General features: G+C 36.2%; 1 protein-coding gene across 2 annotated transcripts in view; it reads left to right on the top strand.

Moving 5' to 3' along the window:
* SLC15A1 (solute carrier family 15 member 1) overlaps window positions 1-27,689 on the top strand; it is a 52,436-nt gene that overhangs the window by 2,813 nt on the left and 21,934 nt on the right. Inside the window, exons 2-14 of one of the 2 annotated variants that reach the window (XM_058185572.1) lie at window positions 7,099-7,121; window positions 11,265-11,349; window positions 11,446-11,587; window positions 13,973-14,092; window positions 15,302-15,401; window positions 16,384-16,474; window positions 18,416-18,499; window positions 19,215-19,297; window positions 22,830-22,916; window positions 24,616-24,705; window positions 25,829-25,873; window positions 26,128-26,160; window positions 26,272-26,360. In XM_058185572.1, coding sequence (XP_058041555.1) covers window positions 7,099-7,121; window positions 11,265-11,349; window positions 11,446-11,587; window positions 13,973-14,092; window positions 15,302-15,401; window positions 16,384-16,474; window positions 18,416-18,499; window positions 19,215-19,297; window positions 22,830-22,916; window positions 24,616-24,705; window positions 25,829-25,873; window positions 26,128-26,160; window positions 26,272-26,360 — 1,072 coding nt within the window. Of the gene's footprint in view, window positions 1-7,098; window positions 7,122-8,882; window positions 8,906-11,264; window positions 11,350-11,445; window positions 11,588-13,972; window positions 14,093-15,301; window positions 15,402-16,383; window positions 16,475-18,415; window positions 18,500-19,214; window positions 19,298-22,829; window positions 22,917-24,615; window positions 24,706-25,828; window positions 25,874-26,127; window positions 26,161-26,271; window positions 26,361-27,689 lie in introns of both variants that reach the window. The other variant, XM_058185571.1, reaches the window with a different exon arrangement.

Below are 27,689 nucleotides of genomic sequence, written 5' to 3'. Positions count from 1 at the left end.
TGGGGAGAGGCGCGCGCTCCTGGTCAGCGGAGGGGCACCTGACCCTCGGCCGGAGAGGGGCGGGGCCGGAGGAGGAAGGAGGTCTCTGACGAGATAAGCTGCAAAAGGTGAGGCGCTCTGTGGCTGCGCCAGGATCTCGTCTCCAGAAAGGCTTTGTGGCTCCTTAAATGGGATGCAGCTTTGGCGGAGCAGATGTATCCTATTTATACCAGGGAGTCCTCGACTTACGACCACGCGGGAGCCCAAAGTTTATGCTGCTTAAATGGCGAAATTTAAGTGAGCCTTGCCTCATTTTACCAGGTTTCCTGCCGCATTTGTTAAGGGAATCGCTGCAGTTGTTAAATTAGTATTGTTGTTAGTTGCAAAGTCGTGTCCGACCCATCGCGACTCCATGGACAACCTTCCTCCAGGCCTTCCTATCCTCTACCATCCTCTGGAGTCCATTTAAACTCACACCTACTGCTTCAGTGACTCTATCCAGCCACCTTGTTCTCTGTCCTCACTTTGTTTTGCCCTCAATCTTTCCCAGCATTAGGCTCTTCTCCAGTGAGCCCTTCCTTCTCATTAGGTAGCCAAAGTATTTGAGTTTCATCTTCAGGATCTGACCTTCTAAAAAGCAGTCAGGATTGATCTCCTCTAGGACTGACTTGTTTGATGGCCTTGCAGTCCAAGGGACTCACAGGAGTCTTCTCCAGCACCAGAGTTCAAAGGCCTCAATTCTTTGACGCTCAGCCTTTCTTGTGGTCCAACTTTCACAGCCATACATTGCAACTGGGGAAACCATGCACTTTTGTTGGCAGTATTAGTTTTAATTAGTATTAAGGTGGTGGTTAAGGGAATCTGGCTTCCCTCTTTGACTTTGCTTGTCAGAAGGCTGCAACTGACACTGCAACCGTCATAAAGGTGAGTCAGTTGTCGAGCATCCTAATGTAAATCACGTGACCACAATGATGCTGCAATGGTCATAAGTGTGAAAACAGTCAAAGGTCATTTTTTTCAGTGCCGTTGTAACGTTGAACAGTCACTAAGCTGTTGTAAGTCGAGAACCACCTATAAAAGCACCCACTTTTCCTGAAGGTGCCAGAAGTTTCAGTATGATGCTTGTGCTGTTTATGGATATTGCTCCCCAATAAGGACCGGACTATTGAACTTAGTTTCATAAGAAGACTTGGTGCAATTAGTTTAAATGCCTTTCTCTTGGTCTCGCTTACTAAGCAACTAGATAATAGAAGACAGGATGGGGGTGTGTTTCATCAACAAAGTTAGCTAATGGTTAGGCAGGCTTTTAAATGACACTCAGAGCATAAGGTTTAAACCTTATCTTTGAATCTTCAGTGTGCAGCCTGTACAGTGTCAAGATAAAACCGTGCCAAACTGACATTACATTTGCTGAGAAAGCAATTGGCCTCTCCTAGCCTTTCCTAAGCCAATGTTCTGCATTGGTGAAGTACCAGTACCTAGCCACAAACTAACCAGAAAGCCTGCTTTAATGGAATCCATATCAAGAAATGTCTAGAGTTAGAAAATTAATGCTATAATTTTTATATGTGCCCTGAGTCACCTAAGGAGTCCATAAAGTTCTTATGGAAACTAGCTTCCAGAAACTAAAGCAGCTTAGATAAACTGGCTAATCTTTATAACTTTGCTGCTTATTCATATTTCTATAAGGCTAGCTGAATCTGAATATCCTTAAATAAGCTAAGCATGCTTGTTAGGTAATGTTTTCCTTTTTTTTTTTTTATTTGAATTTATATCCCGCCCTTCTCCAAAGACTCAGGGCAGCTTACACTGTGTTAAGCAATAGTCTCATCCATTTGTATATTATATACAAAGTCAACTTTTATTGCCCCCAACAATCTGGGTCCGCATTTTACCTACCTTATAAAGGATGGAAGGCTGAGTCAGCCTGGGGGGACTTGAACTTGCAGTAATTGCAAGCAGCTGTGTTTTTGTCCTTCCAGAGTACCTTCTCATTATAAAATGGGCTTGGTAACTGAAGATTGATCCACTTGATATGATACCAGGTTCAGACCAATCAGTATACCCAAAATCCCAACTGTTTTGGAGTATACTATGGTCACGAGTCTTATATATAAAAGAGATCTACCCTGAGTGTCGCTATTTTTTACATATCAGCTTGTAAGTTAATGTATATCTTGGGTTCCTTACATTAATCTGCCTAAAATTCAGTGAAAAAAGCATAAGGCTAGAGGTATTACATTCCCTTCCTTAAAAATCCTCTGGAACAATCTGCTGCCTTGATGTGGTTACTACTTCTGCCACCACCTGTTTTCCAAGGAAATGCTTTTATGTAGCATCCTCCCTCTCTGATCCCGTTATAGCTAGTCCTCAACTTACAACTGTTCATTTAGTGACCAAAGTTAGAACGGCACTGAAAAAATGACTTATGACCGTTTTTTACATTTATGATCATTATAGCATCCCCATAGGCACGTGTCCAAAATTCAGACGCTTGACAATTGACGCATATTTACAAGGGTTGCAGTGTTCCGGGATCATGTGATCACCTTTTACAACTTTCTGACAAGCAAAGTCAATGGAGAAGACACTTAACAACCATGTTACTAACTGAACAACTGCAGTGATTCACCTTAACAACTATGGCAAGATCATAAAAATGCAGCAAAATTCACTTAAATGTTTCGCTTAGTAATTTTGGGTTCAGTTGTGGTCGCAAGTTGAGGACTACTTGTATGTGAGAGAAGAAAGCTTCATTCTGAATTGCTTATTGGCGAATGAAAGGGAAATAAGTAATAAAAAGGAAATAAATTTTATAGCACCACCTTCTGGCTCTGTAGCACTAATGTGTTTGGCTAAGAGCAAATAGGCTTGTCTTCCTCTTGTGCTAATGGGCAGGTAGACCAATCTCACAAGGGATGACTAGAATCAAACTCTACTACAAAAAAGATTCAGATAAAATATGCAAGGGATGAGTTTACAGAAAACAATATCGGAAAACATATAAAGGACACACACAATGTTAAAATAAAATAAAATAAAATAAAAAAGTAATTGTATGGTATATTTTTTTAATCAGAGGCTGACTAGACTCCTCCCCTCTTTTCAGACACAGCTCATTTTCACCTGCAGTCTTTTCAAGGACAAAACCTTTTCCTCTGCAGCAGAAAGCAAGTGGTTAGGTCAGTGATAGCTAACTTTTTTGCCATCAAGTGCCAAAAGCAGGAGGAATGTGTGTGTGTGTGTGTGACACATGTGCCCACACCCATAATTCAATGTGCCCCACGCATGCTTGCATGCTCCCCCGCTTTTGGAATGTGATGGCCCGGTGGGCCCGGTAGGCCGTTTTTCACCCTCCCCAGGCTCTAGAGGCTTTCTTGGAGTCTGGGGAGGGTGAAAAACGGCCTTCCCCACCCGCCCCGAGGCCCTCCGGAGGCTGGAAACTGTCCATTTCCGGTGGGACCAGAAGGTCTGTTTTAGAGAGAGGGAGAGGGAGTGAGAGAAAGAGAGAGAGTGACATATATTAGAAATAATGGCATATGTAAGGAAGGTCCCAAAAGTCAAGAGGATATGGTAGTTGAAAGCTTATAATGATTGAAGCATTGCCATTTTGTACCCATGCCTGATGTTAAGTTGATGCATATAGAAAGGGTGTAGAACTTTGAATGTGGGTTCAAGACTTCCATTGTAACTATTTTTGAACCACCTTATGGTTCATCATTCAGAACTTACTGTTTTTAATTTGTCAGCTCATTGTTGTTCCCATTTGTGCTGAAATTATTCCCTTTACAATTATATTGTTTTCAAATTTCTTGCATCAGTTCAGAGCATCATACTTTACAAATCATGCACATTCAGATACTAATGCTTCCATTTATCAGAACAAAAGAAGCCATCAGATCAAAGAAAAAGCTTGAAAATTATAGTAAAGTTGGAGATAAGCACTCACCTGAACAGTATCTTCTTTCCCCTTTTTGAAAGACATTAGGTGGTTTTGTATTTCTAGTTCATATTGGAAAATAATGAGTTGGTTTAAAATTGTAGAAAACAAAAAGTGTTTAATTGTCTCTTAAACGTATGGTAACCACTGTTGGGTTTGACCATTGACAGTGGCTTGCAAAAGTTGACCTTTTCATGTGCTGATGGATGCACAGAATGGTATTTTTTATTTTATTCAATTTCTATAGCTGCCCAACTCAAGCAAGTGACTTTGTATGGCAAACAATCATAAAATACAAATGATTACAATAGCGTTCAAATTACCGTATTTTTCAGAGTGTAAAATGCACCGGAGTATAAGATGCAGCTTAGTTTTGGGGGAAGAAAATAGAAAAAAAAAATCTGCCTACCAGGTATTTATCTGGCTAGCATCCTTAGTCTGGTCAACTTCAGCACATTAGTTTGCTGGTTTTCATCCCCTGCTTGGGGATTAAAAATCAGCTTCTAAAGCACAACTGATCTTTGGAGAGAGAAGCAATGAGAAAAGCAGGCAAACCATGAAGATCGCTTCACTCGCTACCTCGTTAGGGCTGAAAAAAGCTTCGAAAAAGCTACATTTGGAGTATAAGATGCACCCAAATCTTCAGCCTTTTTTAGGACAGAAACTGTGTCTTATACTCCAAAAAATATGGTATATATGGCAGCAGAGGAAAAAACGTCACTGTATATGTCAATATAGCCAGAAAACAGAATCCTTCACATCCATGCCCAGGCACAAAGCCAAGTCTTCAAGACCTTATGAAAGACCTACAGGGTTGGGTCATCCTCGACTCTGAAGGAAAATGCTCTAGAGGATGGGCTAGAAGAGAAGGCACATCTTCGAGTTTTTACCAGTCGAAATTCCTTGGCTGATGGGACTCTTATCATGTCCAACCTGCCTGATAGAACTGGATGGGTAGAAACCACTGGGGAAAGATGGTCATTAAGTATTAGTATCCCATGTCATGAAGGGCTTTAAGGGTGACAAACCAACACCTTGAATTGCACCAGGAAATACACAGGCAACCAGTGCATCTCATGTAGTAATGGTATTACATGTGACAAATATTTGACACTATTTACCACCTATACAGATGCATTTTGCCCAAATGAAAGTTTCTGAATGCTTTTCAAGGGCAGTCCCTGGTAGAATGCATTGCAAGAAACAAGAGGTCACAAGGATGTGAGTGACCATGAGTAAAGCCGCCTGGTACAGGAATGGTGCAACTTGTGCACAACCTGAAAGTGTTCAAAGGCCTTCCTAGCAATGGCTGCCCAAAATGCTCTTCTAGCAGGAGCTATGAGTTCAGAAAGACTCCTAAATTACACACTGGGTTCATCTGGATCAGAGCTATCCCATCCAGGACCAAAGAGTGAAGAACCTTGTCACCAGATACCCAGAGCCACTCAGTCTTGCATGGGTTGAAGCCCATTGCGCCCCATCCTGATCCCTAAAGCCTCCAAGCACTACAGCGTTGCTCAGGTGGCCCAGGATGGAGATATAAAGCCGGGCATCATTAGCATATTGATGATGCTTCACTCCAAACCACTGGATGACCTCACCCAGCAGAAGTAAAAAATGAATGAAAGCTGATTTTAGCAAATCTTTTGCAATGGGTGCCACTAAAGACTTAGTTGTATAACTTCTGACAATTGATTTCTTGTGTTTGGAGCATAGTGCAGTAGTGTGATGCTGAACAGCGCTGTCAGTTTTTTCATGCATTGTGAACTACGAACCTTTCCTATTAGAATAATTACAAATAGACCTGTAATAACTATAGATATGCTTATCCCACAAATCAGTGTTCTAAAGTACAGAGCCTCCTTGTACTTAGGTTTTATCTTCAAGATAGTAAAGCAGGGGGCAAAGGTGCTTAAGAAACGCTGACGTGAATTCTGTTATTGTCCCAACTTTTTAAAATTCTGAAGTGATATATAATGTGATAATGTCTAGGGTTTGGCACTACTCAGACTTCTAGAGAATTCAGTGAAAGAAGCAAAACAATGACTGTGACACAAATCAAAATTGGGGCTCTTTTTGTCTGTTCCATAATGTAGATAACAAGTTTGTATCTTCCATAGTCCCAATCCTAGGGAGGAACTGTACTTAAAGTGACACTGATAGACAATATTCAGCACAGATAAGAACCACACCATTTGCTGCTGCAGGATTTATTTTATTTATTTATTTATTTATTTGTCAAACACAACAATATATATAAGTATAAACATGAAATAACCATATGAATCGGATACAACCAAAGGGAACATTAGGACAGGAACAGTAGACACGCTGGTGCTCTTATGCACGCCCCTTACAGACCTCTTAGGAATGAGGTGATGTCAACAGTAGATAGTCTTTGGTTGAAGCTTTGGGGATTTTGGGAAGAGACCACATTGAATACCTTTGTAGAATTATATGAATTCTGAACTAAGAATCAGCATGTCATAATCACTGCTATAATATTGCATGGATTCAGATATGTCCTGAGATGTAAGGCTCGTTTGTTGCTCAGTTTGTTTCTCTTGCTAGAACAGGTCTTATTTACACTATCTCACTTTTCATTTGGCATTGAGATTGATTATCTGGTCTCAGAAACACATTAGGGGAGAGGTCATACATTGCAATAATCATACTTTAAACTTAGTTAAATACATGGCAGATGTCATATGAACCAAGATTAATAGTTGCTTTAGAATTATGCAGACATTAGTCCTCCAGAAAAACAGAGGTCTTGATAGCCAGAGATGTGTTGGAACATCTGCAAGCAGAGGTCTGCAGCAAATTGGTGCTCCCCTAATATATTGTATAATTACTTATCCAGAACAGGTGGTAATTGAGAAGTAAAGAAATCAGCTTTGGATTTTCTAAGGGTAGGCTTTTCAAATCTGCAGTTTGGAAATGTAAACAAAGTATGATTATCTTTCAGTCTTTCTGTAGATCTTTCACGTTACAGTATTCCTATTTAAATTTATATTTTATAGATATGTAATAGAGGATCATCTTTAAATATTGCTGGTATAATGCCTGTAATACAAAATATAGCTAAAATTACATCCTCTTGGTAAGAAATGCCTGTTGTACCATTACACTGTACTGTTACTATTATTTTTCATTTTCGTTTTTGTTTTTCCACACAGAGGAAAGTAAAGGAAAACTTCGGGTAAGTATTAATGCTGAAAAACATGGAAGCTTTGTTCTTAGTGGATCCCTATTCTTTTTCTTCTTTTTTCTAAGACCACATTATTTGTACTCTAATTTCTGACAGCTTCTAATGCAAAATTCAGGGCTGATTTTGGTCTTTGCCTATAAGGTTATATTAACTTAATCTCTTTGAATGTAGCCTTTACAGGTAATCCTTGATTTACAACAGTTCATTTAGTGACCTTTCAGAGTTACAACGGCACTGACTTTTGACAATTTTTCACACGACCGTTGCAGCATCTCCATGGTCACATGATCAAAATTCAGATGCTTGGCAACTGCTTGATACTTATGACAGTTGCAGTGTCCTGGGGTCATGTGATCATCTTTCGATCATGCGACCTTCTGACAAGAAAAATCAATGGGTAGGCAGATTTATTTAACAACTGGGTTACTAACTTAACAACTACAATGATTCACTTAATGAGTGGCAAGAAGAGGTAAAGTGGGACAAAACTCACTTAACAAATCTTTCCCTTAGCAACATAAATTTTGGCTCAATTGTAGTCCTAAGTCGAGGACTATCTGTATATATTTATTGACTTGTTTTTCTAGTAGTTTGGAAAGCAAAAGAGAGAGATTACATCAAAGTGTTACAAATCTTTTTTTTGATTAACTTATTATGGTTAGTCTATGGTTAAAATACATGTTTGAATTTTAATTAAATCTAGCAAAAATTATATTCTCTAATCAGAGTATAACCCAGAAATGAACTAGGATTTATTAGGGATTTTAATGGTGTTAGTGGATTTATTTTATTTATTTATTTATTTATTTGTCAAACACAACAATATATATAAGTATAAACATGAAATAACCATATGAATCGGATACAACCAAAGGGAACATTAGGACAGGAACAGTAGGCACGCTGGTGCTCTTATGCACGCCCCTTACAGACCTCTTAGGAATGAGGTGATGTCAACAGTAGATAGTCTTTGGTTGAAGCTTTGGGGATTTTGGGAAGAGACCACATTGAATACCTTTGTAGAATTATATGAATTCTGAACTAAGAATCAGCATGTCATAATCACTGCTATAATATTGCATGGATTCAGATATGTCCTGAGATGTAAGGCTCGTTTGTTGCTCAGTTTGTTTCTCTTGCTAGAACAGGTCTTATTTACACTATCTCACTTTTCATTTGGCATTGAGATTGATTATCTGGTCTCAGAAACACATTAGGGGAGAGGTCATACATTGCAATAATCATACTTTAAACTTAGTTAAATACATGGCAGATGTCATATGAACCAAGATTAATAGTTGCTTTAGAATTATGCAGACATTAGTCCTCCAGAAAAACAGAGGTCTTGATAGCCAGAGATGTGTTGGAACATCTGCAAGCAGAAGTCTGCAGCAAATTGGTGCTCCCCTAATATATTGTATAATTACTTATCCAGAACAGGTGGTAATTGAGAAGTAAAGAAATCAGCTTTGGATTTTCTAAGGGTAGGCTTTTCAAATCTGCAGTTTGGAAATGTAAACAAAGTATGATTATCTTTCAGTCTTTCTGTAGATCTTTCACGTTACAGTATTCCTATTTAAATTTATATTTTATAGATATGTAATAGAGGATCATCTTTAAATATTGCTGGTATAATGCCTGTAATACAAAAATATAGCTAAAATTACATCCTCTTGGTAAGAAATGCCTGTTGTACCATTACACTGTACTGTTACTATTATTTTTCATTTTCGTTTTTGTTTTTCCACACAGAGGAAAGTAAAGGAAAACTTCGGGTAAGTATTAATGCTGAAAAACATGGAAGCTTTGTTCTTAGTGGATCCCTATTCTTTTTCTTCTTTTTTCTAAGACCACATTATTTGTACTCTAATTTCTGACAGCTTCTAATGCAAAATTCAGGGCTGATTTTGGTCTTTGCCTATAAGGTTATATTAACTTAATCTCTTTGAATGTAGCCTTTACAGGTAATCCTTGATTTACAACAGTTCATTTAGTGACCTTTCAGAGTTACAACGGCACTGACTTTTGACAATTTTTCACACGACCGTTGCAGCATCTCCATGGTCACATGATCAAAATTCAGATGCTTGGCAACTGCTTGATACTTATGACAGTTGCAGTGTCCTGGGGTCATGTGATCATCTTTCGATCATGCGACCTTCTGACAAGAAAAATCAATGGGTAGCCAGATTTATTTAACAACTGGGTTACTAACTTAACAACTACAATGATTCACTTAATGAGTGGCAAGAAGAGAGGTAAAGTGGGACAAAACTCACTTAACAAATCTTTCCCTTAGCAACATAAATTTTGGCTCAATTGTAGTCCTAAGTCGAGGACTATCTGTATATATTTATTGACTTGTTTTTCTAGTAGTTTGGAAAGCAAAAGAGAGAGATTACATCAAAGTGTTACAAATCTTTTTTTTGATTAACTTATTATGGTTAGTCTATGGTTAAAATACATGTTTGAATTTTAATTAAATCTAGCAAAAATTATATTCTCTAATCAGAGTATAACCCAGAAATGAACTAGGATTTATTAGGGATTTTAATGGTGTTAGTGGATTTATTTAATGAATTTGTCTGTAGTACTTAGCTATCCTGTCGGAGGCTAGACTTCAGCATACAGTGTATTCCAATAATCATGAAGCATTATCCGCTCATTTCCATTTCCATCCCCTCCATTTTAATTTATACAGCAATTAGAGTGATACTAGCTAGTAGCTTCTGAATCTTTGCTATGTCTAGGCCAATTCTACTTGGAGAGGGAGCAGTTTATATATACTGTGTCATCTCAGAACTTTTTTTCCTTGAAGAATATTAGTAAATGTGGTAAAACAGTTGTATAGTTTTATAAACATTACAGTTAATTTTGTTGTTCTTTTTGTCTTACCTCAGGCTGGTTGCTTTGGCTACCCACTTAGTATCTTCTTCATAGTCATCAATGAATTCTGTGAAAGATTCTCCTACTATGGAATGCGGTGACTTAAAAATGTGTATTCTAAGTTGGAATTGCTATTGATGCACCTGTTTGCTGATTTTCCCATTAACTACTCTTATTCTTTTCTTCTTTTTTCTAAGACCACATTATTTGTACTCTAATTTCTGACAGCTTCTAATGCAAAATTCAGGGCTGATTTTGGTCTTTGCCTATAAGGTTATATTAACTTAATCTCTTTGAATGTAGCCTTTACAGGTAATCCTTGATTTACAACAGTTCATTTAGTGACCTTTCAGAGTTACAACGGCACTGACTTTTGACAATTTTTCACACGACCGTTGCAGCATCTCCATGGTCACATGATCAAAATTCAGATGCTTGGCAACTGCTTGATACTTATGACAGTTGCAGTGTCCTGGGGTCATGTGATCATCTTTCGATCATGCGACCTTCTGACAAGAAAAATCAATGGGTAGCCAGATTTATTTAACAACTGGGTTACTAACTTAACAACTACAATGATTCACTTAATGAGTGGCAAGAAGAGAGGTAAAGTGGGACAAAACTCACTTAACAAATCTTTCCCTTAGCAACATAAATTTTGGCTCAATTGTAGTCCTAAGTCGAGGACTATCTGTATATATTTATTGACTTGTTTTTCTAGTAGTTTGGAAAGCAAAAGAGAGAGATTACATCAAAGTGTTACAAATCTTTTTTTTGATTAACTTATTATGGTTAGTCTATGGTTAAAATACATGTTTGAATTTTAATTAAATCTAGCAAAAATTATATTCTCTAATCAGAGTATAACCCAGAAATGAACTAGGATTTATTAGGGATTTTAATGGTGTTAGTGGATTTATTTAATGAATTTGTCTGTAGTACTTAGCTATCCTGTCGGAGGCTAGACTTCAGCATACAGTGTATTCCAATAATCATGAAGCATTATCCGCTCATTTCCATTTCCATCCCCTCCATTTTAATTTATACAGCAATTAGAGTGATACTAGCTAGTAGCTTCTGAATCTTTGCTATGTCTAGGCCAATTCTACTTGGAGAGGGAGCAGTTTATATATACTGTGTCATCTCAGAACTTTTTTTCCTTGAAGAATATTAGTAAATGTGGTAAAACAGTTGTATAGTTTTATAAACATTACAGTTAATTTTGTTGTTCTTTTTGTCTTACCTCAGGCTGGTTGCTTTGGCTACCCACTTAGTATCTTCTTCATAGTCATCAATGAATTCTGTGAAAGATTCTCCTACTATGGAATGCGAGGTGACTTAAAAAATGTGTATTCTAAGTTGGAATTGCTATTGATGCACCTGTTTGCTGATTTTCCCATTAACTACTCTTATTCTTTTCTTTTTTTAGCTGTGCTTGTCCTCTATTTCAAGTTTTTTCTCCACTGGGATGATAATCTGTCTACTGCTATTTACCACACATTTGTTGCTCTCTGCTATCTAACGCCTATCCTTGGAGCACTCATAGCTGATTCCTGGCTGGGAAAGTTCAAGTAAGTGTATATTGGTGGGAAAGCACACTTAGGAGATTCAAACTCTTTCCCTGGGGCATTTGAAGGTGGGATTAATTTCCTTAATTCAGAATTGGATCAAATTATGGCACATTTCATTAAACCATCAATATATAATCCAGGATCCTATATGAAAGCTCAGAAGCTTGACTTAAATAGAGAAATTTTCTTTTAGGCATAATGTGTGCTCAGTGTACTCCAGTAAGTAGGTAGTAGCTGGCCTAAAGGCAGAAAAGTAATTTAATATATTTAAAATAACTAATTAAATATAGCTATCATTCTGCTTCTGTCATATTAAAATTACAATTCAGTGTTTTGAGAAATGGGGGGGGGGCATATCCATGGCTTGTAGGCAGTGGTGGGATTCAGCCAGTTCGCACCACTTTGGGAGAACCGGTTGTTCACTTTCTGAGCCGTTTGGCAAACTGGTTGTTGGAAGAAATCATTAGGGCAGAGAACGGGTTGTTAAATTACTTGAATCCCACCACAGCTTATAGGCCTCTTGTTTGCACACCTTTAGTTTAACACTTAAGGAAGTACATTTTGCTGCATTTTTTCAATTCTTATCCAGCGAATAATATAATTTTCATCTTAAAAAGATTATGGCAGTGTAGTTCTCTGGCTTCTAAGGGGGAAAAGTTGACTTCGACCATAAACAATGCATATTTACTTCTTCTCGCCAACTCTTAAGTCAAACACAGCTTCTCCCAGGATTGTACTGCCACTTCAGAAGGCAGTTGCATGAACACAGGAGAAAACATAGGTATTTCAAAAAGTTGCAGACAGGTGTAACAGTCCCTATATGTATGCCCTCATATTTTTACCTTCAAATCACAGAAACTGCTGCCCTATTCAAGGTGCACTGCTGGAAGAATACCTATCACATGTCTTCCACTTTTTGCTTCTACAAAAGCCATTGATTGATCAAGTCAGTGTCAATTTAGACACCATTTAAACAGATTTTTCTATAACAATCTGTGCCCAAGGTGGAAGAAAAAGTTTACAATGGCTAGGAAACATGTAATATTTTTATATTCCTCACAAATCTTAAATTCCAGCTCATACTTTGTTTTAGTTATAAAATTCAGCTAAGTTATCCTGCTCAGAGAAAAGTATTATTAAAGAAAATTACAAAATTATGTCAGAGGTAATTTACATGTAAGATCTTGTTAATTATTATAATGAGTATCAAGTAGGTTAATCACATCAATTAAAGAGATGTTTTGATTTCATGTTGCCATTTGCTGTTTGTTTCTGTTTCCTATCAGGGTGTTACCTGGAAGTTATTCCCCACTTTGTTCTGGGAATACTAGTTTCATGGGAGATCAGAGATGACATATCTGATATTTCATGTTTTTATTACTGTAACAGTGAAAAACTCAGTAGATTTCCCTTATCTGTTTTGCAGTGTGGCTACTAACATATGACCAGGAAATGTTTACATTCATTGATGGAGGAACAACAGATATTTTATTTCTGAAAAGGCACAATTGAACTTGTCAATTTAGAATCTAATCAAACATGCAAAGATGAACAATAAATGAACAAATGATCTTATGCTATGTAAATTCCATGTTTTCTACTTTAATAAAGTGTTTTATTGGAAATTTATAAATCACATACAAAACAAATACAGTAAAGACTTTTGACTTCTGGACAGTTATTTTAAACACCAGATTTACATGATAATAATACTTTCTTAAGAGTGTATTTACTGTTTAACATTCCTAGAATTTTTTTTACAGAAGATTGTTGAGTACAGCAAATATACTGTACTTAGAGAACAGAAAATAAGGTTTTTCAGAAGGCTTCTTCATTGCATATATTAATACATGAGGTTTAAGCCACGTTTATATGAAAGTTTAATACAGTAATGGGTGCACATACAGACGTACTGTATATGTGAAAGTATGTGTTTTTGTGTGTGAATACACTGTGCAAATAGGATTAATTTCAAAGGGACCCAGTTTCAATTTATTTTGCTTATTTTTTTACACTTAGAATTTAATTTGAAAGACAATAGCAAACTATATATTACTGCCAATAAAACTATATAGTCATGTCCCTAAAGTCCCCAGGAGATAATTTCTATTTGAAAGTCTTTAGTGTTTTACAATTTTTTTACTCCATTATCTATATTTGACATTTGCCCATAAGGAGCTACTAATACTGACAACCCAAATAGAAAAACCATCAAATACTGAATAGCATTCAGTAATATTTACATATGTGCAATTGAGTATGCTCGTTTTTTTTATTATTACACACTGTGTTAAGCTGAGTGAACCAATGTAAATTCTTCTATTAAAAAAAGACCGAGAGAGACATCATTAAAAATACATCTTCTGTCTGCGCCCTTCATTGCAGGACCATTATTTCCTTGTCCATTGTGTACACAGTCGGGCAAGCAGTCTTATCGATAAGTTCCATAAATGACTTGATGGATGGAAATCACGATGGTGCTCCAGATGACATAAACATTCCCATGTAAGTTGCGCTTATCTTTATCTTCTACATGAACACATATTGGGACCAATTAGGCATTCAGTGTACCACAAATCTGTTTACTGTGTGCTTAATTATTGTAGCCTTGGTTCCTCCCTTTCTATCATGTGGCAAAGTCCAAGGAGCATTTTTCTGATGTAGCAACAGATCGTAGATCTGCTTTTACAGACAAAGTGCTTCCATTACTGTCTTTTGATTGTGCTGTGAAAAAACATTTGCAAGAGTTTATTTGGTTTTTCAAAATGGAAACTTTGTCATCTTGCACTCTCCATTTACAAAGAAAATTACTAATTTTATAGCACATTGTTAAAGATTTTTAGATACAAGCTAATTTTTTAATTCTTGCCCTTCTAAGTTACTATATAGGAAACAATCCTCTCTCTGCCCAATACTAATGGCTAGATTAGATGCTTGTCCATTATAAAATTAAGTTTCAAAAATGTACTTTATAATAGTACTAAATGTGTACAGGGGACAGGAAAACTAAGTGGTTCACAGAAACAACATGGAAGAGTTTTGGATGAACATTTTACATGTTTACAGATTATCCCAGAAAATTCTGTATATTCGAAATATTTTTAAATATTTTTTAATATCGCATTGCTTTTGTCTAGCATAGCAGTTTGTATGTCAGATTTGATTCTTGATCTATACTCTTATTTATGTCTTCATTATTTTTCTAAGGTTGTATATTTGCCATGCAGATGTTCCTGGGTCAGGGGTTTTCTTTCTTTAAATGCTGGCAGGCTTCAGTTTAATGAGCTCATCTTACTATTTATTATTGTCAGGGTTGGTTTTGGGTTTATGGGTCATGTATATATAATTTAGATCTGAAATGTATTGCAATAATCACCATTATGAAGGTAAGCTAGGCGTAAATCTATACCATATTAAAATATGTTTTGGATAGGATATTAACCAACATGTATTTGTTTCATAATGTATATTTTAATTCCAGTTTTCCAAATCCTTTTTTCAAAGTGGGTCATCTTCAGGGTGACTAGATATATTTTGTGCTGCAATCCCTTTGGGATTTTCAAAGATCTTATTATATGCCTCAGCTGTTTGCTCATATAGCCCATTAGCAAGTACATCTCAATGTTCAAAGTAAAATGTAGATAGAAAAATACATGTGAAAAGACCAGGGTACTTTTACATCACTCACCTATTATGGTTAATCTGTTGTTGCAGAGCTTTCTCTATGATTGGTTTGGTCCTTATTGCTCTGGGAACTGGTGGCATCAAACCATGTGTTGCAGCCTTTGGGGGAGATCAGTTTGAAGAAGACCAGGTATCAATTTTATTTCATTACTTACAAATATTGTAAACTACCATCCTTTGGTTTAATTCTTGGTTGTATGACAGTATTGTTGCCATATTGGTTAATAAGGAAGCAAATAGAGAATCAAGAAATGGAGCTACAATGGATTTCCTTTGAATTGTGTGTGTGTGTGTGTGTGTGTGTGTGTGTGTGTGTGTGACTATGGAGATTTCTGACTTTATTTACAATATGCAACAAGATTCAATGGAAGTATAATAGATCTTCATAATATTTCAGAATTCACATCTAGAATACTTGAAAAGCTTGTTCTTTGCCTTTTTCTCTCTTGCTTCACCATGTAGCTTATACCTTTCCAGTACTGTAGAGAATCTTTGCCACAGCTACAGTTTGGCTGAAATTTCCTTAGCCAAACTTACACTTGGCAACTTTCTCCTGAGGAACAAATGTAGTCATTTGGGTCCCAGTAATCGTCTGCTGTCTAACTTATTTCCATGTAGATTTTAAAAAATACAGGTAGTCCTTGACTTATGACAATTCAAGATCAGAATTGCCATTGCCAAGAAAAGCAGTGAATCACTGCAGTCGTTAAGTGAATCAAACAGTCATTAAGTAAATCCACTCATTGATTTTGCTTGTCAGAAGCCAGCCAGAAAGGTCTCAAATGACTATCATATGACTCTGAGACACTGCAACCAATGAAAATGCATGCCAGTTGCCAAGCATTAAAATTTTGGTCATGTGACAGTGGGGACGTTGCTACAGCCATAAGTGCAAGTACCAATCATAAGTCACTTTTTAAAGTGCCTTTGTAACTTTGAACATTGCTAAATGAATAGTTGTAAGGACTACCTGTAAACATTCTTTTATGAAACGTTTAAAAACTATATGATAAATGATTTTGCAAAACATATTTATTTATAGATACCCTACACTTTTATATTAGAAGAATGTCAAATACTAATTGATAATAAGGTTCTTCTTTGTATTTCAGGAAAAACAAAGAAGCAGGTTCTTCTCTATATTTTATCTTTCTATTAATGCTGGAAGCCTTCTTTCTACTATCATCACCCCAATGCTTAGAGGTAAATTTTTCTACATCAGATTGATAAGTTTGCCTTGATATAGGCATGGGTTTGCTAAACACACAAATATAAGGGTAGCCATTTAGGAGGGGTTTGTATTGGTTTGTGCTTGTGATTAAACCAGTATGCTTCTGGTTACAAGCAACCGATGATTGTTTTAATCTTTTGTTATCTACTCTTGAAGTGACAAAATTAGTAGACAGTGACAAAATTAGTGGACCAGCTAAATGCTATGGATACCATTTACTTGGACTTGGATAAGGTATTTGTTAAAGTAGATCATAACCTACTACTTGACAAGATACAAAAATGTGGATAACATCACTACGGGATGGATTTGTAACTGGTGGACCAACCACATTCAATATGCAGCCCTTAATGGAACAGCATCTACATGGAGGGACGTGTGCAGTGGGTATCCCAAGGCTCTGTCTTAGGCTCAGCACTCTTCAATATCTTCATCAATGATTTTGATGAGGGGATAGAAGGGGAACTCATCAAATTTGCAGACAACACCAAGCTGACAGGAATAGCCAATACTCCAGAAGATAGGCTCAAGATACAGAAGGATCTTGACAGACTTGAACACTGGGCCCTATCTAACAAAATGAAATTCAGTGGTGAGAAAAGTAAAGTTCTACATTTTAGGCAAGAAAAACCAAATGCACAGATATAGAATAGATGGAACCTGGCTCAATAGTAGCTTCTGCAAGAAGGATCTTGGAACCTTATGAACAACCACTTAAATATGAGCCATTTTATGATGCCATGGTAAGATCACAGTTGGAATATTGCATCCAGTTTTAGTCGCCATGATATAAAAAAGATGTTGAGACTCTAGAGGGAGTGCAGAGAGGAGCAACAGAGCTGATTGGGGGACTGTAGGCTAAAACATATGAAGAACATTTGCAGGAATTGGGCTTGTCTAGTAGTTTAATGAAGAGAAGGACTAGAGGTAATATGATAGCAGTGTGCCAATATCTGAGGAGCTGCCAAAAAGAAGAGGGCAGGACAAGAATCAATGCATGGAAACTAATCAAGAAGAGAAGCAACCTAGATTAAGAAATTTTCTGAAGTGAAAACAATTGATCAGTAGAACAACTTGCCTCCAGAAGTTGTGGGTGCTCCAACACTGGAGGTTTTTAAGAGGAGATTGGACAATTATTTGTCTGAAATGGAATAGGGTCTCCTACTTGAGGTTCCAATTCTGTTATTCTGAAATACTCAGAAGCATAAATCCCAGCAAGTAGCCATAAATAACCATTTTCTTTCCCTATTGTTTCTTACACAGCCCAAATGTCCTTTCTGATTTATATAAGGATTTGATTTATATAAGAATCCTGTTTGGAATCCAAGACACAGACTGTAGTAATAGTGGGGACATTATTAATAGCAACAATTAAATTGGTTTATATAAGTCAGAATACAAATATCCTGGCTATGAAAACTATGTGTATGTGTACTATATATGTGTGCATATCTCTATCTCTCTGCCTCAGTCTCTGTCAATTCTATCTCTATCTCTCTATCTCTATCTCTCCAGGTAGTTCTGCCCAGAGGAAACAAATTAATATGGAATTATTTTCCCCTAGGTGGGAAGATGCAGCAATAGAGGAACTGTCCAAAGGGAAATCATGAAAGTCCATCATGGAGACTAAATATCTTTTCTGTATAGAGAGGATTTTCTTAGAATAGCTTAGTATCAAGTTAGCATGAGACAGGGCAGTAGAACAATTGAAGAATGTGCTATAGACATGCCCTAAGAAGTCAATAAATCATTACAAGCTGCTTATATTTCCAAATGAGACTCCCATATATAAATGTTTGTTCAAATATAATATGTAATTTTGTTCACTGAATAATTGACAGGGAAGACCTGTCCTTTCAGGCTACTGTTGCAGAAAGACCACAACTATGCCTCCCACTTATTTTTTTGTACAGGAGTGGAATGTGGAATTCACGACAAACAAAAATGTTATCCGCTGGCATTTGGTGTTCCTGCTGCCCTAATGGCTATTGCACTGTGTAAGTCAGACAATTGATCAGATGTACTGCTTTTTTACTTCCATATGATTAATTTTGTTACAGTGATATAATTGTACTGGTAGTCCTCAACTTAGGACCATTTCTTTAAATTAGGATGGCCTCTGGTCTGAGAAAAGGTGACTTATGACTGGTTCTTGAAATTACAATCTTGTACACATACCCCACAGTCATATGATTACAATTTTGGGCACTTGGTAATTTGTTTGGGTTTATGATGGTTGCAGAGGATTGAAGTCATGTGATCATGATTTGCAACCTTCCCAGCCAGTTTCCAACAAACAAAGCCAATTGGGGAAGCTGGATTTGCTTAACAACTATGTGATTTGCTTAATGACCATGGTAAAAATGGTCATAAAATCAGGTCCAGCCATAGAAAGACTCACTGAATGACTGCACTGCTTAGCGACCAAAATTCCAGTTCCAGTTGCAGTCACAACTACCTGTAATGTGTTCTGGTTCATTATAACACTTTCCTGACTATATTGAACAATTATGGATTGTGCGTGAGAGATAACTTTAAAAAGAATAATAGACTGTCAGAAAATACATAGATCTTAAATTTAATAGCAGATTCTCCCTCTCCTTACTTATTTAACACTAGTTCTTAAACTATAAATTGATTTTCTACCCAACCTCCCTTGTTGAAATTTAAACACTTTTCCCAAATTTGCTATCTTTTGGTTTCTCTCTGCAGTTGTGTTCATAGCTGGAAGCAGAATGTACAAGAAAGTGAAACCGGAAGGCAACATCATGGTCCAAGTTGGTAAATGCATTTCGGTAAGCAATATATAATGGAAGACTAACATTTTCAAGGGCAGTTTATTTGCTTGAACTTGACATTGAAATAAATCTGTATTCAGTGATTTTCTTACTAGTTGTCTCAGGGTTCCCCTTTTTTCTGAACTATATAAAAACCCTTAATCTGAATAGCAGTTCTAGTTCCTTATCTATAATGATTACAGTTTAGGATTTAGCTCTAGACAGATTGTTTGCTGATCAGAAATATTCCTCTTCCTGATTCTTGCCTAAAATGTTTTTCATGATCTCTGAAGCCTAATCTGCATTGATGAAGGCAGAGTTGTTAATTAGGAGAAATAGTTAATAATTTATAGCTAATAGTAAATAATTAATAGTAAATAATTAGGAGAAAACGACGCTATACAGCACTGCACACTAGAACAACTAGACACAAGAAGTTTTTTCCCAAACGCCATCACTCTGCTAAACAAATAATTCCCTCAACACTGTCAAACTATTTACTAAGTTTGAACTACTGTTAATCTTCTCATTGTTCCTATCACCCATCTCCTCCCACTTATGACTGTATGACTGTAACCTTGTCCCTACCTTGTTGCTTGTATCCTTATGATTTATACTGATATTGTTTCCTAGTATGATTTGATTGCTTATTTGTACCCTATGACTATCATTAAGTGTTGTACCTTATGGTTCTTGATGAATGTATCTTTTTTTTTATGTACACCGAGAGCATATGCACCAAGACAAATTCATTGTGTGTCCAATCACACATGGCCAATAAAGAATTCTATTCTATTCTAGTGTAAAAAGCTTTCTGGCAGGCCTCTTCTTCCAAGGGTTCTTTCATAAATATAGTAATAGCAATAGCACTTATACTTGTATACCGCTTCACAGTCCTCTCTAAGCGATTTACAGAGTCACCACATTGGCCCCAATAATCTGGGTTCTCATTTTACTGACTTTGGGAAGATAGAAGGCTGAGTCAACTTTGAGCCAGTTAGGATCAAACTTCTGGCTGTGAGCCGAGTTAGCCAGCAATACTGCATTCTAACCATGGCGCCGCCATGGCTCTTATTCAATTGATTTGCATATATAATTATAATATGCACATCAAACCTCCTTATGGTCCATATGAATAATTCTTGGCTCTTTTCCCTTCAATTAATCTCCAGGAAAAATAAACAGGAAGGTAGTTTAGATCTTCCTATCCAAAGCCAAAAATACAGAAGTTGACAAACTGAAATCCAAGAAGAAAAGACTGTCTTGGGTAGCAAAACTGGAACAAAATTTGTCCCTACCTTGTTCAACCAATTAAGCCAAATGTTTCTATGCAAAAAGTATTGGGGGCAGGGGGAAATAAACATATGCAGAATTCTTTAAAATGTGTAGGCAGACTAGTTAAACCAGTTACTTATTACCTGTTAAAAATTTTTTAGCTTTAAGTATTTTAAAGGCTGCATCTTGGCTTCCCACTTGGATATTAGATGGCACTCTGGCTCTTTTTTCTTTTTCCCTTTTATTTTTTCTTGAGGACTATATTTATCTTTTCTGAAAAATGGAGAATAAATGAATGTTAATATCACTGGGAGAACTCATGCTAAATATTCCAGAAAATCAGCAGATATCCACTGACTGATTTCTTTGTCCTAAAGACATTATGGGAATATGGTTAAGATGCAGACTAGTTCTGCTATAGCATTAAAAAGTTTAACGGGAAAAGTATTTTTGAAAAACAGAAACTGAACTCCATCTGGGATCAACATGCCAGCTACTTTGGGGTCACTACTATGCTATCCAAAACTTTGACACAGTTCCCTAATAAAAATAAGGAAGTTTTAGAATAGAATAGAATAGAATAGAATAGAATAGAATAGAATAGAATAGAATAGAATAGAATAGAATAGAATAGAATAGACTAGAATTGAATTTATTGGCCAAGTGTGATTGGACACACAAGGACTTTGTTTTGGTGCATAAGCTTTCAGTGTACATAAAAGAAAAGGAAAAGGAAAAGGAAAAGGAAAAAAATACCATCATCAAAGGTACAACATTTACAACACAAATTATGGTCATAGGTTGCAATTTAACCCTTAGTGATAGCAACAAAATGTTATAGTCATACAGTCATAAGTGGAAAGAGATTGGTGATGAAAACGATGAGAAGATTAATAGTAGTGTAGTTTTAGGAAATAGTTTGACATTGTTGAGGGAATTATTTGTTTAGCAGAGTGATGGCCTTCGGGAAAAAACTGTTCTGGTGTCTAGTTGTTCTGGTGTGCAATGCTCTATAGTGTCGTTTTGATGGTAGGAGTTGAAACAGTTTATGTCCAGGATGTGAGGGATCTGTAAATATTTTCACAGCCCTCTTCTTGATTCGTGCAGTATACAGGTCGTTATATTCTGAATGAAGCATCTATTACAAACTTAGCAACTTTAAGACGTGCAGCCTTTAACTCCCAGAATTCCCCAGCCAACCTGAATTGAAGTCCACACATCTTAAAGTTGCTGAGAAACACTGATTTATTGAGTCAGCTTTTAAATAACTGTTTGGGTTCCTTAATTTTATCATCTTCCTGGAAGTTTTTGTTCCATTTCAGTGGTAGGATTCAGCTGGTTCACACTGGTTCAAGCAGACCGGTTGTTAAATTACCTACTCCCCCACCCCCTGCTATCAAAGTGGATCCTGGGCGCTGCGCTGCAATGGAGAAACTGGCAACAGAGCGGCTGGCGCGAGGGAAGGAGAAAGCCCTCCTCCTTCCTTCGTGCTGGCCACTCCATTGCCCATTTCTCCATTGAGCGCAGCGCCCAGGATCCACTTTGATAGTGGGAGGTGGGTAATTTAACAACCCGTTTGCCCAAGGTCAGGTTGGCCATCATGGGAGGCTCATCCCGCATGTGCAGCAGAGCTGGAGAATGAGGATGGGCCATGCCTCCCACAACAGCCAACCTGACCCTGGGCGAATCAGTTAAATTATTTGAATCCCATCACTGTTCCATTTGTATTTGTAAAAAAAAGTTTAACAAATAGTCTTCCTCCAATTTCTTTAATCAAGAAATTGAAAGTGTTAGATTGGAACTCGCATCATTTTCAGATGAAAGGGGAATAAGAATGTTAGTCCAGCATATTTAAAGAGCATCAGGGAGGATGTTCAAGGAGGTAGCTTAGATTGTCTTTGATTGTTCTGGAAATGATACTTTGTATTCTCCTTAATGTTTATTACCATAGTTAATATTGTCAGCTGTGAAGAATCAGATTCACACATTAAGTTGCACTTAAGAAGACTTATTTTTCACACCTATACACAGGAACCTAGTCAACTAATAGTCAGCACTTAATTGGCACTGAATAATGGAGTTTGAGGGTGGCTGGACTTGGATCGCCTCTTGGATTGAGAACTTTGTTCACATCTAGTTAGCACCATTTCTATTCCCATAACTTTTGGTCTTTCCGGCAGTTAACTTGGGGTTCTTCCCCCCCCCCCAAATATTTATGAATGTAATTAAAAGAAAAATAGTATTCTAATTAATTTGCAAATTATTTCTTTTCCAGTTTGCTATTCGAAATAGATTTAAACATCGCAGCAAACAATTTCCCAAGAGAGAACACTGGTTGGACTGGGCTACTGAAAAGTATGGCGTAAGTTGTATTATTGGTCTATATTGAATTTTATTATATACTGCTATAACAACAACCCCTTTGCTTTAAATTTTACTTTTTGGATCAACCTGTTTTCATTAAATGATTGCTATCATTGTGCCATTGCCAAATGTCTAATTTTATGACGCCCCTGGCAGCCTTAAAAATTTGCTTGTAACTTCAAGAAGATAAACATGACAGCAGATATAATTTAAAAACATTAGGTGTGAAACCCCCAAACTTCAGAAATTTTAACAAGTAAGATCAGAATAAAGGTTAAAGGGTCCTCTATATCATTAGGGCAGTTAGATTTAATATCAGTTTACTTTGAAAACACACATAAGAATAGAAAGAACAAATGAACAAATGAACAATGCTTTAATATTTAATATTTAATATAGACTGACTAGCTGATTAAAATAAAAGCAGTTTACCCAATTGTAGTTATCTACTGTATTTATCAGAATAAAAATGTGGATCTAATTAGTTTAACTTTCAGATTAATTTTTGGACAAATCTGTTTTTTTGAAAAACAGCATTCTGTTCTTTGTAGAGATCATGCATATCTTTTGTTTATATCAGGCAATGTACTACTCATCCTCAGTTATGCAATTTTGAGATGTAAAAATAATCACTGCATTGCTTCATCAGTTATGTAATTATGACTCACTTACATTTCAATTACAGGCATAAAAACAAAGCTTAATTCAATTTTGGTTGTATTTACACAATATGGTTGTAGAATTTATTTATTTTCTGAGTTTGCTAAATTAACCAAATGGGGGTGGACTTACAAACATGGCTTACAAGTCAACTTGAGATAAGCAAACATAACACTTAGGATCTTGTGCAAATAGACACTTAATAGAGGCAGTATTGATAGAATAGAATAGAATAGAATAGAATAGAATAGAATAGAATAGAATAGAATAGAATAGAATAGAATAGAATAGAATAGAATTTTTATTGGCCAAGTGTGATTGGACACACAAGGAATTTGTCTTGGTGCATATGCTCTCAGTGTACATAAAAGAAATGATACCTTCATCAAGGTACAACAATGACAACTAAGATGTCTTATAATTAACTAATACCCACTAAGTCAGCACTGATGCTGAAGAAAAATACTGGTTTTGATTACTGAAATAATGTCTACCCGTCAGGATCAGCTTATTTTAGCTTCCATGAATTTACCTATTTCCCCTTCATAGTAAATCAAGATGACAATATCCACTAAGCAGAAGTACTTCCTTTCCTGAAGGAAGGTACTGATGGGCTGCCAAGTAGACCCTGGCTAATTACATGACTGCAGATGTGCTGCATTGGCCATAACCTCAGGAGCTGGGCATCCCTATCATTTGTTTAGTATTGCTGTAGCTTTGAAGATGGTCACTGAATGAATGGTTGTTAACCAAGAACTACCTCTATAGTGTAGTCTTTATTTTAAGGGGATGGGAGAAACATCCCACCTTTATAATATGGTTATGAATAAAGTCCTCTTCCATACCTACCGCTATTCTCCATCATGCATTTTTTTATCTCTTGGTACCTCTCAATAGATTAGATGCATTGTTGATGCTTATTTCAATCTGTATATGGAGAATTTTGCAGAATTTAAATATTTAATATTTGACACATAAACAAATGCAAATGAATAAGGCAGATATTTAACATTTCTTGTTTTGTTCTTTTGTAATAGAAACGGCTTATTACTGAAGTTAAGATGGTCTTGAAAGTTTTGTTTCTATACATTCCTCTTCCTATGTTTTGGGCCCTTTTTGATCAGCAGGTAAGTTGTGAGAAAAAATTGTTATTCTTCCTTTGCATATGACCATACAGTGCTTGCTAGAATTACACATTAGGATTTAGTATTGGATATAGATTTTAAAAACTCTGTGTGAACATTTTTATTACAGTGGAATGAAATACATAAAATATAATCCAATAGACCACCAATGCGATTCTATATTAGAGATGGTATACCTCCTTCTTCAGTTAAGTCTTTTTATAGAGTTAATAAAACTTGCATCCATCTTTCCATACTTCCCATCACCCTACAGGATTCCTTTCTGAAAAAAAGTACCTTATACAAAGTGCAAAAAATAGGTATAAAGTAGTAAGTAAAACAAAATTAGGAACAAGTTAGAACAGAGGTTCCCAATCTTTTTCGCCCGCGGCTCCCCCGGAAATCCGACCTGCAACTGCGCATGCGCACCAGACGCCCCAGAAATGGCGCATCAGCGCCAGACCCAGCGGGCGCAGATATTCCGCGGCGCCCCCATGATGATAGCGCGGCTCCCTGGGGAGCCGCGGCTCACACTTTGGGAATCACTGAGTTAGAAGACAAAATCTAACTAAAGACTATTCAGTCTATGTCTTGGTACCTTTGCAAACCATTGTCTCATCCACTGGGACCATGCCTTACTGCTTCACACAGTACCTTTTTGTTCTTTAAAATTCTTACCTTTATTTTTTTGAGGATATCATCAACTCTACCCAAACACTTCCTGTTCCTCTTGATTCATTACTCTTCCTTCATATATTTGCTTTATAATGCAATCCTCATCCATTATCTCCATATGATCAAAGCATCTCAAAGTATTTATTTCATTTTGGTCATTCCCTTTAGTATTCAATTCATATTTCATTCTTTCCCTTTTCATTCTGGATCCTATATTTTGGGGTTTATCAAAGCTTCTTATGTGGCATTCAATTTACTTTTATATATTCATCACATACTTACCTATCACTTCCAGATAACAATGTGAGCTCTTAATCTCTTTTCCTTCTACCACTGACTTGTGTAACAGCAATGTAAATATTGTTAATATAGTGCAGATACTTAATGTGCTTCTACTATTTAATGTTTAATTAGGATTTTTGCTTAAAAACTTATACTTTTTGTTCTGAAGGGATCTCGATGGACATTGCAAGCCACAACTATGGATGGAAATTTTGTAAGTTATTTCTTACTCGTGAACCTTCAATCAAATTCTAACTCTTTATTATGTATTTTTACCTTAAAAAGTTATCCATAGCTTCTCACCCAGCAAGTGATAAGCATTCAATTGATAGATATCCATGTATATTCCCCTTGCTAGATTAAGGCAATGATATTTAAATTAAATTAAATCAAATCAAATTATTAAATTAAGTTTAAATGAGTTTTTATAAGTGAAATGCATCCATTTCTTTTTTTCTTTCCTTTTAGGGTTCTGTTCCGATTCAGCCAGACCAGATGCAGGTATAGTAAGCTGGATTTTTTATACATTTTTGGGGGGTTGAGCTATTTCCAAATATCATTTTAGTTTTTTCTGAACATTATTAATTTTCTTTCTTTTTTCTCCTATAACAGACTGTAAACCCAATTCTCATTGTAATCATGGTCCCCATTGTAGATGCTGTTATTTACCCGTTAATTAAAAAGTGTCACATAAATTTCACGTAAGTAAATATGGACTTTTAAAAATTGTAAGTAGAAAATTGTATCAAATTCTAATGCATGAAATTTAACAGTATCCTGAAGTGATGGTAACATGAACGACTTGGGTTACTTTACAAATCAAAGTATAAAGGAGACATAACTAGTAAAAAATACTTTTATATGAAAAATAACTACTTTTCTTCTAATGGTAGGGCACAAACAAAACTAAGCAGTAGATAAAAAAACAAGCATCATTCAACATAATTTTCATGAATAATTATAGCACTGTAACTTCATAAAGAAACGATCTTAATTTAGGATTTTGCAGGTGAAAAGGATGTAAGATGTGCTCAATGTACCCATATGAGAAAGCTTGTTTCTGTTAATATCAATATTTGTATCAACTTTTACATATAACAAATTGATTGTGCTAGAATCTATTAAAAAAAGTGAATATTGCACCTCAAAATTATTTGTCCTGTGTCAAAGGATAATATTAAGTTAGTCATCTTGCTAAATTTCTTTCAGTATTCAGTTATTAAGTCTGTGTTGTTCTAATAGTGGATTTTAAAAAACATATATTGATTCAAAATGATTTGGCTATAATTCCTCTAATTTGGCTTTGATCTCAGGAGTTATTACAATTGTATTCCAACGTTTGAAAGGCACCAGTTTTGGAAACCTGTTCTTTCAGGTTTCAGTATTGCAAAATGACATTTTAGATTAAATATATATTCCTCAACATTGCAACATACTTTACTGCAAGTTTTGAGGGATTGCACAAAGACCCAACAACAGTGGAAATATGTTTTTAGGGAGATAAAATATATGCATCGCTACTTATTGTGACAGTAGACATATTAGGGCACTGATGGTGACCTGACACATGTGACTTGCCATGATGTTTTGGGTGACATGCCAGCATTCACCAACACCCAACAATAGCTATTCACCAAAGAACCCCTGTTCTCACAAAATTTTTTGTGGCTATGGAGGCCACATGAGAATGGAGTGTGCTCTTTTTTTATATATATATATAATTTTTTTTATTTCCATTTTCCAACATCATATTTATGTACAATCTGTTATCCATCATTAATCATTAATTTTTATTTATTGCTTATTCGGTCCTGCCCGACTGCCACTTCCTTTCTTCACAACCTCCCTCTACCCTCTACTACTTTCCCCTCCTTCATCTCCTTCACTTTACTACTTCCTCTCCTCCTTCTCCACTCCTCCTTTCTTCCACCCTATTATTATTATTATTTATTATTTATTAGATTTTTATACCGCCCTTCTCCCGAAGGACTCAGGGCGGTTTACAGCCAAAGATAAGAATACAAGCAATA

The sequence above is a fragment of the Ahaetulla prasina genome, chromosome 5 (genome assembly GCF_028640845.1).
Source record: "Ahaetulla prasina isolate Xishuangbanna chromosome 5, ASM2864084v1, whole genome shotgun sequence".
NCBI lineage: Eukaryota > Metazoa > Chordata > Lepidosauria > Squamata > Colubridae > Ahaetulla > Ahaetulla prasina.
Note: the sequence above shows the minus strand (reverse complement) of the source record. Positions and strands in the feature narration are given on the sequence as shown.